The sequence below is a fragment of the Pelecanus crispus genome, chromosome 2, assembly GCF_030463565.1.
Source record: "Pelecanus crispus isolate bPelCri1 chromosome 2, bPelCri1.pri, whole genome shotgun sequence".
In the NCBI taxonomy this organism is placed as follows: Eukaryota; Metazoa; Chordata; class Aves; order Pelecaniformes; family Pelecanidae; genus Pelecanus; species Pelecanus crispus.
The window spans coordinates 20,184,766-20,197,118 of record NC_134644.1 but is presented as its reverse complement, the minus strand read 5'-3'; the positions used below and the strand labels follow the sequence as shown (position 1 = coordinate 20,197,118).

General features: G+C 40.2%; 1 protein-coding gene across 5 annotated transcripts in view; it reads left to right on the top strand.

Moving 5' to 3' along the window:
• KIAA1217 (KIAA1217 ortholog) overlaps positions 1–12,353 on the top strand; it is a 184,296-nt gene that overhangs the window by 152,066 nt on the left and 19,877 nt on the right. For all 5 annotated transcript variants that reach the window (XM_075705117.1, XM_075705116.1, XM_075705118.1 and 2 more), the window contains 3 exons: positions 4,475–4,650; positions 11,346–11,476; positions 11,722–11,869. In XM_075705117.1, coding sequence (XP_075561232.1) covers positions 4,475–4,650; positions 11,346–11,476; positions 11,722–11,869 — 455 coding nt within the window. The remainder of the gene's footprint in view (positions 1–4,474; positions 4,651–11,345; positions 11,477–11,721; positions 11,870–12,353) is intronic.

Sequence of the window (12,353 nt, the reverse complement as noted above, 5' to 3'; positions counted from 1 at the left end):
TCACACTTCTAATGAAAAAATGTTGTGCTCTGTTTTTTGGAAAATAATTCTAAGTAAAAGGGAAAAGTATTTTTCTGTTTTTCCAGGTTGTTTGCATAATATGTTTGGCAGTACTTCATATTTTTCACTTTTACTGTTTCTCCTGGGTTGGCAGTCAGTTTGTTCCTGTTTGTGTGAATTTTTCATACAGTGACAGACTAAAAGAAACACTTCCAAAGAACTGAAAAAGATGATTGCACAGGCACAAAAGTCGGCAGGATAACTAAGAAACAGGAACAGGACATAAAACTATATTTAATATTGTCTATGGTTCAGTTTTCAATTGATGATATCACTGTAAGTTCTTACTCATTTGCTTAACAGAATCAGAGAAACATATGATGGAAAAGACCCATTCATTCATGTAGTCTTTGTATGTGCTGGCAAAAATCCTCTTTTTAAAACATACCCAGCAGCAATTGATCCAGATGTATTGATTCACACACCAATTAAATGTATATGTTACCAGATGCAACCAAAAAGTTAAGACTGTTTCACTCTGTGGTTGGATTTTAACCAAAGATTCTTGAAATAAAGACATTTGCATCATGGCTGTTGGTAGAGGTTAGGTACACTTCTTGCTGCTTCACTAGCATCTCCCTTAAGTGCTCTGATTTTCAGAGATACTCAAGAAAGACTAATTTCATGGTGCCGTGGAGCTTTCCTCATTGCCAGAGATAGGCTATAACCCAGCCTGTGTCCTGGATGCAGTTGTTGTTGGTAAGACTGGAGCCCATGATAAGTTCAGTGGGGTTGTTCATTCTGCACTCCCAGATAATGAGAACTCTTAGTGGCAGGTTTGAAACAAGCCTTAGAGTATGTGTTCATGGTATATATCATTAGCTTATATGTACATTGGATTTTTTTGGTCTATTCTTTCCTTTCTTTAAATGAACACATTTTAAGGGAAAGCAGTTAGATATGATTAAGGTTCAACGTTAGGGATGTGTATGCATGCATGCTTTTCCTTCACTCAGTGTATTATTTGCAGGGAAATGAGTGCTGCAGAAAGGATAGAAAATGTAATAATACTGTCGTAAATGGTATATGATACTCAGTCTCACAAGTGTAACTTTGAATTAGAAATTCAAATATGTTTTGAACTGCATTATAAAATTGGTGAGACTACATTTAATCTATGCATGGTAACAAACTTCAGGAATTCGATAATTAGATTCTACGGATATCCTGAGCTGCAAGCAGTCAGTCCCTGTTTGTGGCTGTGCACTGTAGTGGGTGGGGAGGTGGGTGGCTAAGAAGCCTCCCCCAGCAGGGCCTGGGAAGCTTCCACCGGACAGGTCATGCTTGTCTCCTAATGAGAAGCAGGGCTGTGAACTAATACTTGGTTTTCCAGTTACCTGTCTCATAGATAATAAGTGGTTCAAAGTGAACTAAACTGGTTATCAGATTATTCTTGAAGTGGATGCCAGAGGCGGTGCTGGGGTACTTGTGCAAGAGCAGTGATAGATAATGGCTGGAGCAGTAGCTGAAGAAGAGGGACAAGGTAGGTATCTGGAGAGATTGGTGAGGCTGGGAGTCAGACCCAAGGGTAATGAATATAGGAGAGGATGCTAGAATTCTAAAAAAGCATGTTAAATTTATTTCTGATTGATTGCTGCTTACAGTTTTAAGTCAAGTTAACTCTAATTAGCAAGAAATTGCCATTTGGTGGTGACAGAAAAGCCTGCATTGCTTTTCCTTACCTTTGGGCACTTCACTTTCGAACTTGAACACTGTTTTAACAAAGTTCTTTTCAAGTGTGAATGTCTAAGGTTGTTTGTTTGACTTGTTTTCAAGCAAACTTAAAGTACAAAAAGTTCTACTCTGTGGAACCAGAATAACTCTGGCGCATCCATAAAACTTCTGCTTGAGATGGTGGAGTAACTGGCAGAGGTGGTCTGAGAGACAAATGGGGTGTGCACTTAGCCAGCCAGTCTCAAATCTGATACGTGCTGGCAGAAGAAAGGTAAGAATCAAGTTCTGTTCCAGAACATGGAGGTAAATGTGCTGTAGCAGCCAGAGACTGCCTCCTCTTCCTCACCCACAGCTCTTTTCCTTTGCTCCTGCTCGCCCTGCCTCATGTTGTCCTTTGGCTGGTGACTCTGCCCTGCTTAAACCCACAATTACTCCTCTCCGCTGGTTCCTTCTCTTCTCTCTCTGCACCCATCTGTACCTGTCCCTTTTCATCTTCTGTCCCTGTTCCCTAAGCACGAACAACACCAGGTTTTCCAGAACTAGCCAAGTGTTGCATGAATTTTCATAGAAATGGCAAAACCATCTCTTTGATACCAAGATGAGTCATTTCCCAGACTTCAAGAGCTCACTCTGAACATTGAGATTTGGGAGTCCTCAATTTTTGAAATATTGTTGAGTTATATTTTTATTCCCTAATCTTGTTATCAGAAATGGATGAATTTATGTCTAGAACTTTCTAATACTGTGCAAGCACTGCATAAATGGAAGTGACAAGCACCTTAGCTGTAGGTGTCACTACAATAAATATAGATCCTCTATATACTCCCATAATAGGAAAAAAAGTGTACTTGCCATTGCACAACCTCACACACACACACACACATACTCCATTTTTGTATTCCTGGGAGTCACTGTTACCAGCTGAGGAACATAGAGGACGTAAATTCTGGACACCTGAGACTTAAGTCGGACTCTGTTACTGACCTTCTGACTGACCTCAGATCAGTTGTTTCACATTTCCCAAGTCACTTCCCTGTGTCAATTTTCCCCACTTTTTAAAGAGCTGTGAATAAACTGTATGACTGAAGTGTTACGTGCTTATTCACTCATTTATTCATTCATTTATTTTTTCCTTCTTGAAAATATGGCACAGTGTAAGAGATGTGTGTCTCAGATAGCTGTGCTGGCCTTGCTGTAAGAGGTTTTAATTTATCAAACCCAAACATTAATCCCATAGTGGGGAAAAATACACATATGCACTGTCTTCAAAAGAATCCAGTCTGGTATAAAGCAGCTGACAATGTTTATAAATCCGTGCTGTTTCAAATGTTTTCCAGCTTCATTTTTTTCCTTAACTGCTAATGCTTATCTTCAGCTGAGTTTTGAGCTAACACCTCCTGCTTGTCACAGCTCAGACCCCCCCCGTGCACTTTCAGTGAAGTGTTACCCTCCCTCTCATCACAGTTGTGTTGCTGGAGAAGGCAGTCAGGCACAAGGACTGAAGAGTTGGGAGGGGAGAGTTGAGTTTGTTCCTCTAATTCCTGTACTGATTGGAAAGAAGGACCTGGGCAAAGGTTTTTTTTTTCTCTCTGATTCCCATGAATTCTCTTAAATCAACTTAAAAAGAAGTCTTGTTGCATTAAACTGTCTTGTAGGTAACCCATTTTGGTGATTCTTCCTATTAGGCAGTGGTTTTACTTGGTATGTTAAATGTGGTTTGGCTGTTAAGCCTGGATGTTTAGAAGACAGCTGACGGTTCGATTGCTAGTTTTAAAACTGGAACTTTGTCTCCCAATTGACACAGGTTTTTTTTAAAATCTTGCAGTATGAGAAGGCTGCTAGCTAACAGAGTTGTGTTAATGTTGCCTGTATCCTAAAGCTGTGACTAGATGGAGCCCTGCTTATCACTTTGAATCTTGTGATTTGCGTAAGAGACTTAAACAGGTTTGGTTTGTGTGAGTGTGGGGCCTAGCTGTTCTAGGGCTACCCAAAGAAGAGTACGGTCTAGTTTGCTGTGTTTTGTTCTGCAAACTTAGTATCAGTAAGAAAATCAATGCTTTAGATACTTAACATAAGGCTAAGACAAGAAAGGTGGTGTGACTTTACAGTTCTCAAAAAATTACCATATTATAAAGGGGGGTTTTTTTGGTGGGTAAGGAAGGTTTTGTGTATTGCAGATGAGCTATATGTCTGTACCAACTTACACTGGATGGCACAATCCTTCCTCTGCCACTTGAGAGACTGAAAAATTCCATTCTGAGAACAGCAGTGCGTTCCAGCCTTGTCATTAATGCGTGGGATTATCCACCAGGCATGTATGGGCAGTGCGATGCATAAGCTTACAAGATACATACAAAGTGGAAGTCAAGCTTCCGGCATTCTTGTGAGGCGTGATTAATTCTTGATTCATGCTGGACTGAGCAAAATAAAGGGGCCACAATCCTTGCAGAAGTTATGCACTGAAGGTGGTGTACAGATCCCAACATCGTTTGTTTGTCAGCTTGCAGCTGGAAGTTAGATAGACACATTAGAAGTTAATCCGATTTAGGCTTTCCTCACCCCACCACTTCCTCATGGAGTGGTGTTTATAGGTAAAGGTAAAGAGGGAAAGAAGGTAAAAACTCTCTCTCGCTGTAGGGCTGTGTTTATCCCAACCTATTTCTGAGCTCTGCAATGTATTCAGTTGCCAGGGATGTCAGTCAAGCAGGAAAAATTGAAGTTGATTTCTTTTGTGCAACAGCTGCAGAACCAGGAGATGCTGAGGGCAATGGTGAAGAAAGCAGAGCTGGAAATCAATGGCAAAATGATTGAAACAGTGAAGAGGCTTGAAGATCCTGTGCAGCGACAGCGCAACCTGGTGGAACAAGAAAGGCAGAAATACCTCAACGAGGAAGAAAAGATTGTAAAGAAGTTATGGTGGGTTGAGAAACCTCTTAGAATTTGTTGCTTTTGCATGGCTTTTTCTTCCATAAAGTAGTAGCTTTAGTGAAAACTTTAGTTTACAAAAACTTTAAATTTAAAACTAGTAAAACTTTAGTGAAACTGCACCTGTGTATGCTGTTTTAGCTGTGTTTCCTTGCACTCATATTGGCTGTAAAACTGTGTCTGTGTTGTAAAAATCAGCGGTCCGGACTGGGAGTCCTTCTAAGCACAGCCCACTGGGTAAGTCCCACCAGTACAAAGAGTCTCAACCTCTTCCGAAGTCCCCTGTAAAGGGAAAGATGACTGTAAGGACCATGACCACCTCCATCTTCTGAAAGCTTCCCCCTACCCTAGCTCTCCCCTTCAGCTTTATGTATTACACTTTAGGGAAGGAGGGAGGAAATTCCTCAATAAGAAATGGATGCAAAGGAAGGTGGTCAGTTTGGCTTTAAGTATGAAAATCAGATTTCAATAGTAAGTGCTTTGGCTATCGCATGGGAGAGGTAGGGGACGCTCGTAAATAGAGGATCGAAGTTTAATTGCAGTCAGCAATGACAGTCTCCGTCTAAAAGTTACTCACTGGGATTTCCATACACTTAACTGCAGATAAAAATACTTTTTTTTGTTGTTGTGTAAAGGCTCTTTGTAAGACTCTTTTTTCCCCAAAAAACTTTGGCCTACCATGACTGGTAGGATCCAGTTGTTTGTTTCAGTCCATGTTCAGAGTCAGCAGGAGGCAAGATGAAGCTGAAATCAATAAACAATTTAACTAGTTCTAATATTCGCATTTGTAAGATGGCATATAACTAATTATTTCTCATTACTGCATTTAGCTCACACCTGAAGAATTGCTCCATAATAGAGTGAAACTTTATAGTCAGCTTGGAAATGATGATTGAAGAGCCATAAGAGTACAGTTATTGACAGCTAAGGAGAGTAAATCTTTCCTGTTGATCAGTGTGGTGTCAGATGAATAAGATTTGTAATAAAAATGGTGCATCTGTAAAAACAAAGTAGAATGTTGCTAAGGGAGTGTATGTTTTCTGTGAAGAAAAGTTTAATGTGTAGTAATAGTCCACGCTAGTGTATATAATCCTCTCGGTTTGTAGTCTTAAATAACATGGTGTTGTAGCCTTAAGTAATTACCCTCCTGTTCATCACTTTATTCCTGTGTACCTCATTGCCTGGTTTCTAGATTGTTTGTTCTCTGTGGAAAGAACAATTTGTGTGATGGCTGTTTACTGCATTGCCTCATAAAATGGATACTGAGTGAGGTCAAGTGCAAATGGCATTAGTTGTTACAGCTGTTCATTTAGGATACGACTTTGCAGTATGGTTCTATTTTGTCAGTGTTTGGAATTCTATCTGTTCACAGAGTTTCTGCTGCTTCTGTTCTGCTTCATTGTTAATGTTGCAGGAAAGTGTCTTTCTTAGATCATTCATAGGCTGTAAATGTTAGTTCAACCCTTTTAGAGACATGCTAAAAACAAACATTAAATTACAAACAGTTATTTTTCATCAGTTGTGTCCAATGAGATTTCTTTCTCATGTATTTGCATGTTTGCAGGATCAGACCCCAAGAGAAAAAGCACATCTGACAACAGTGCTTTAAGTTCAACAGCTGATGGCTGTTAATAATGAAGAGCATACATCACAAAATTACACATCAAATGTCACTGGCAGTATTCAGAAAAAGGTTAACATTCTATATAGGCACTTTCAATTAAGCTTATCCCAGTACAGATGTATAAACAAATGCAAAGCAACAGGGCAAAAAAAAACCCCATTTCTTAGTCTTTCAACTGTTGCCCTCTTGACCTTTTCTAAGTCATAGGACTACATCAGTAACTGGCTTCATGCAAGACTAGGGAGCTTAAGAATTTCTGCAATACTTATGAAAGTGTATTTACTAGTCTGAAGTGGTAAATCTCAGCTTAAAAAGCTCTCCTTTCTGCAATTCTGAAGATTATCACTAGGAAATAATAATAAAAAAAAATGTTGGCGGTTTCATGTTATAAACAGCAGAAATGTCAGTGTACATTTCAGAGCAAGTTTTCTGTTGAGCAGCTATTCATGATGGTGGCTACAGAAGTGTGCCTGTGTGTGTCACAGCTGTAGCAGGATTACAGTTCAGAGATATCTAATGAAATCTAAGGATCACTGTTAAACGTAGTGTTTAGTCACACTTGTAACAGTGAAATAAATAGTCAGAATTAACTGGGTAGGTTTTTTTTCTATCTAGTCTTTTGATTCAACGCAAGAGATGCCATATATGACACTTTTGGGGTTGTAGATACTAGCCTTAAAATTTATCAGACCAAGAACAAATTATGATGATACGACACATTGACTAATGAATTATTTATGTTGTGAGGAGCATGTTACAGGTATGACTACTATATGTTGTAGATTATTGTAAGCATTTTAATAGAGGGGGTTTTATAAGCACAGTATTTTAATTGTAGCCACATCCAAGCTGTCTAATTGGATATGATCCATAGTAAGTTACAATTTATATTTTTGTTAGGAAAAATGTCAGACTTTTTTATAAGAATAACTGTGCTCAGTAAAAACAAAACTCCACTTAGCAGCCTTGGGGAGCCGCTGGTAGCAGATACTTTGGAAAGGATATAAGAACATGGCAAAATGCTCAGAGTGCATCTCCTTGCTTTTAACGGCTTGTAACTCAGGGATTTTCCAAGTCAGAGATGGTATCTTCATATGCAAAAGCTCTGCATGGATTGTTTACTTTTCATGAACTTATGCATTTTTAAAAATTTATGTAAACTTGGTTGTATACAGCATCTAGGCGCAATGAATTCTACAGAGTAATTCTTTTTTGGGTAGAAAGAACCTCTTTTTGTTTGTTTTTGAATCTTTCATCTGTCAATCAATCCCCAAACTCTTAAATTATGCACAACAGAATATTCACCCTCTCCTTGCTAGTCATGGTGTTACAGATGCTCCCCCACTCCATTTTTTGATCATGCCTTTTCCTGCCTGAAAATTCCTGGTCTGCTCAGTTACTCCTCTTGCAGAAGCCTTTCCATACATTTCATCATCCTGTTGCCTTTCTGTATGCCCTTTCTAACTCTAGTGCACATCTATGAGATGGGAATGGGGAGAGAGGAGAGCCCTACAATGGCGGTATCTGATGTAGGCATGCTATGACTTCATGCAGTGGCGTGGTGATGGTCCCCCTGTCCTCATGTTCCACATGAGCTCTCTAGTACAAATCCAACATCTCACAGGGATGATTATCAGTTCAAAGTTCATTATTGTGTATAAAAACTTAGGTTTTGGGGAGGTTGTTGGGTTTAGGTGGGGTTGGTTTTGGTTTTATTTTTCCTCTTCTCATGAGCATTACTTTACATTTATTAGGAGTTAATTTCATCTTTGTTTTTTTCCCTGGTCAGTTAGTATCAGATGGTCCATCTGCAGCCCTCTGCAGTCACCTTTCATTTTTCAGTCCCCTGAATAATTTAATATCCTCTTGAGGATTTTTTACTATACTATTCATGCTCTTTTCTAAATAATTTATAATAAGTTGAAAAGCACCAGCCCTAGTACCAATCCCTGTGGCACCCACCAGCAAGCTACATTCATTGAGTAAGCTGTTCATTGATCCCTTCCCTTTACTTCCAGTATTTTATCCATGAGAGAATTTCCTCTCTTGTCCCATGGCAACTTTGCTTTCTTGAAAGCTTTTGCTCAAATACCTTGATGAAAGCATTTTGGGCTATAGCTTTTCCCCATGGTTTTGTTGTTTCCTTGTGTATTTGTGGGACTTACCTTCTCTTTACACAAGCACATTAATTCCTCCTTAACACAGCATACTTATCCATTGGTCCACTAATTCTTTATTGTTTATTCTTTATTTTGTTATCTATCAATTACATGAGTCTGGGTGTCAGTCTCACCAGAGTACAGTTCCCTGGATAGCCCCATCCCCTTTTAAAAAATTTGTTTGTATCATCTATGACACTTTCCACTACTCTGGTGCCAAAGCCATTTTAATCAAGAAGTTAGATGCTTAGCATTAATAGTTCAACTGTTTCACTCTCGAGTTGCTATTGAACTCCAGGGTAAATACCATCTGGCCTGGGTGATTTGTTACCATTAATGTTGTCGGTTCATTTTATAACCTGTTCTACTGATACTGCAATCTGAGACAGATCCTCTGATGCTTTTTTGCCTGAAGAAAGATCTCAGCGTAAGAGTTTGCCTTGGCTCCCCTGTGTAAAACGTAGATGCAGAAAAATAATTTATCTTGTATTAGCCTTCTGAAACTGTGTTAAGGTGAGTGTCTTGTTAATTGGGTTTGCTCAGTCCAATCTATAAAGCCAAGTTCTTTCGCCAGTTACAGAAAAGAAATGCTGGAGACCGCTGGATCTGTTTCAAACTTTGGCTCCTGAGGGCTGAAGTTTCTTTTCCCTTGTAGTTAGCAACATGAGGCAGTGTAATACGGTATTCCCTGAGTAATTTCAGGATCATTTGTCTTGTTTGATAGTATCACTCTATGGAGTCAAAGGCGTTTATGATGACCCTTCCATTTCTGCTCAGAGAACAAAAGGGAAAGAAAGCCATTGTCTGCTACCTGGAAGTCTTTCCATTATTGCTACATTTCCAACAATCATAAACCTACCAAAACATCGCAGCATTATTCTGTGTTTGTTCCTTTCTCTTCTTTCCACCCATGAACAAACTTAAGCTTCTGCCCTTATCTTTTTTGTTGCCTGGTGGATGCCAATATCTGAGAAGCTGTTTTTCCACTGCTGATCTACAAAAGAGAGGTGGTGTACCCTGCAATTCCCAAAGTAGCACTGCCTAGCCTGAGTGCTGATATCAGGGCATTAAGAGTAGGGAGGATGCATGACTGTAGAGCACTGTTCTGGAAGTCAGGAGCCTTTGCATTGTAGTGAGCGGCAGAAGGACGAATTCTTTTTCCAGCTCCTTCCTAGACTGCATCTGTGCCCTTTATTGCAAAGGCAGACACAGAGACAGCAGATATCTGCATTATCGGAGCCTCTTCCACAGAAAAATACCCTGAGAAACGTTCCCTTACTGCCATCGTGTGGTGCCTTGGATTGTTTCCTGCAAGTATGCCTGTGCTAGTGGAAATTGTGACTCAGTCTTTCTCAAGGCAGTCTTTGGGAGAAGTGGTCTTAAAATGAGAACAGGATCATTTACCTCCACTTGTTTGTGATCTGTTCAGAAGCAACTTACGAGTCTTAATTCAAAATTGGTTTATAGTTTCTAAAGTTCTTAGTCTTTGGATTGAAATGAACTCTTTGGTGTGCGCATTTGATGCTCAGATCCTGATACTATTTCTCTTTCTCTGTATATCAGAAGTACTATTGTATTGCCATTTATTGTTCTGTGTGCCTGTGTTTCCAATTTAAATTGACCTAAATGCGGAATGGTGCTCCAAGGGATATTCTCCTTTTTATCCCGTCACTGGCCACCTACTCCTCTCTTTTCCTCCTCATGTCACCTTTCTACGGAGATGGATCTAGGAGGTGACCTGGCTGAAAATAAGTCATTTTCTGCTGGATTTGCGTAGCAGTGCTGGCACAGGGGAAATGTGTGGATCTTGGTTCTGTTACAGCAATTGCAAAACTGCTGCCTGAGTGGATGTGAGAAATAAGGCCCAAAATTAGGTTAAAATGAATAGCCGGTTTGTTGGTTTAGAGTTAGTTTTGCATTGTTTTCTACCATGCAATTAAACTGCTCTCAGAATATTCCTGTTAGTAAATTTGGTATCTTAATAGAGGCAGATTTCTCTTAGAATAAATTTTCAAGAGATGATCCTTTTAAAGTATTTGCATGGGTGTTTGTATAGTTGTGCATAATGCATTTCAGGTTTTTTTGAGAAAAAGACCGCTAAAGCAATGCGGTCTCAAACTTAAATGGAAAAAAAGTGGCTCCCCCCAAAACAAAAATAAAGTTTATGTGTCTGAAGGATTGTGAAAATTTATGTGACGTATGGAAACACTGGAAAAAATACTGGGAAAGGTGATGAGGAAGCACCAGATGAATCCGGAGGAAGCACAGGACAGCACTGGTTGGAAAAAACATCCGAAGTGATTCATTCTTGAATCCAGATGCTGAGTGAGAGCTGCACACAATGCGCACTTGCCATTTCAGTCTGGCTATTCGTGGAAACAGGACCCTGTATCCTGTCTAGCAGGACCTGGCAGATAAACAGGGTTGCATCAAAGGGCCATTAGTGCCAGTTTCTGGGTTGTTACTTCACTGTTGGGCATTCCTTTGCATATCATCAGCAATGAGAAAAGGCAAGGTACAAACCAGTGCTGGATGCAGTGGTACAGTGTGTCTGTACCCTTCCAGGATTTGCATCCCCAGAAGGCTGGCTGTTAGATGTGTTTCACCACCCTACCTGCCCTTTATAGTGCAGCTGCCCTGAGGTCAATATGCTCCGCACATCTGCAGCCTGCCAGAGAAATCAATGACTTGGGCTAGTTACACAGTTCCTATGCTGTGAGCGTGAGTATCCAGCATCCTCACCTCCCTGCATGGTACCCTGCTGTTTTTTCAGCCTGTGATGCCAGATTTAAAGATGCCACAGTTGAGGTTTCTGGTTTAGTTTAGTCCATTCATTTACATATATCTGATTGTAATGTAAAAGTCCTGCTTATGTTTTATGTCCACTTTTTTCATTTTGCCAGTGAGCTGGAGGCATTTGTTGAAGACCTGAAGAGGGACTCTACTGCTTCCAGCAAGACAGTTACACTGAAAGATGTTGAAGATGGAGCCTTTCTTTTGCGTCAAGTGGGAGAAGCTGTTGCCACCCTGAAGGGTATGTACTTTTCCTTTTTACTTTTTGTTCTTCTCTTTTAACCACAGTGTCTGAGAAGAGTTTTGCCTTTGATCTGGGGGCATTAACTTTCACTTCCAATAAGATTTAAAGTTGGGATTAAGGAGCTTGTTGCATGGCCCCTGGAGAGAGGTGGACAGTCAGCTATTTAACATTCACCCCATTATCTGTTTCTCCCCAGGGCTTTTATCATTTCCTCTTGAGCTTCACAGTTGTTGTCTTTGCAGGAGAGTTCCCAACGTTGCAGAATAAAATGCGTGCAATCCTCCGGATTGAGGTAGAAGCCGTGAGGTTCCTAAAGGAAGAACCACACAAGCTAGACAGCTTGCTGAAACGTGTGCGCAGCATGACTGATATCCTTACCATGCTCAGGAGGTGATTTTTTTTTTTCCCCCCTCTTCAAAACTAAAGAATTTCCTCAAGCAGGGCTGGAACAGCTTTCGGGTTTGGGTTCACCCTCTCTCCCCAGGCAATTTTGAGAAATGCAACTTGCTTGCAGTGTTTTATAGATTCTCCCTAGAGACCTCTCAAGGGAAATCAAATTGACTTTTCCTGTGCTCTGTGCAGTCGTTCTGTTCTGACCAACATCCACAGTAGTAGAGATCTTATGATTGGAACTAGCTCCCTCTGAACTCAACACTTCCAGATTTGGGAAGTGCCTGGATGAGAAATCTTAAGAGTGGCATCAGTCCCATGTCTGAGCTGATTAGCTGTAGGCATTTACAGCAATCTAAGCTAGCAGAAATATTCTCTGACACTGGAATGTGCATCCCCAAAAATGTAACAGTAAGAAATAAAACAGGAAAAGATTCTAAGTGGATAAAGGTATCCTAGACCTTCTGAAAGAAAGAAGTATTTT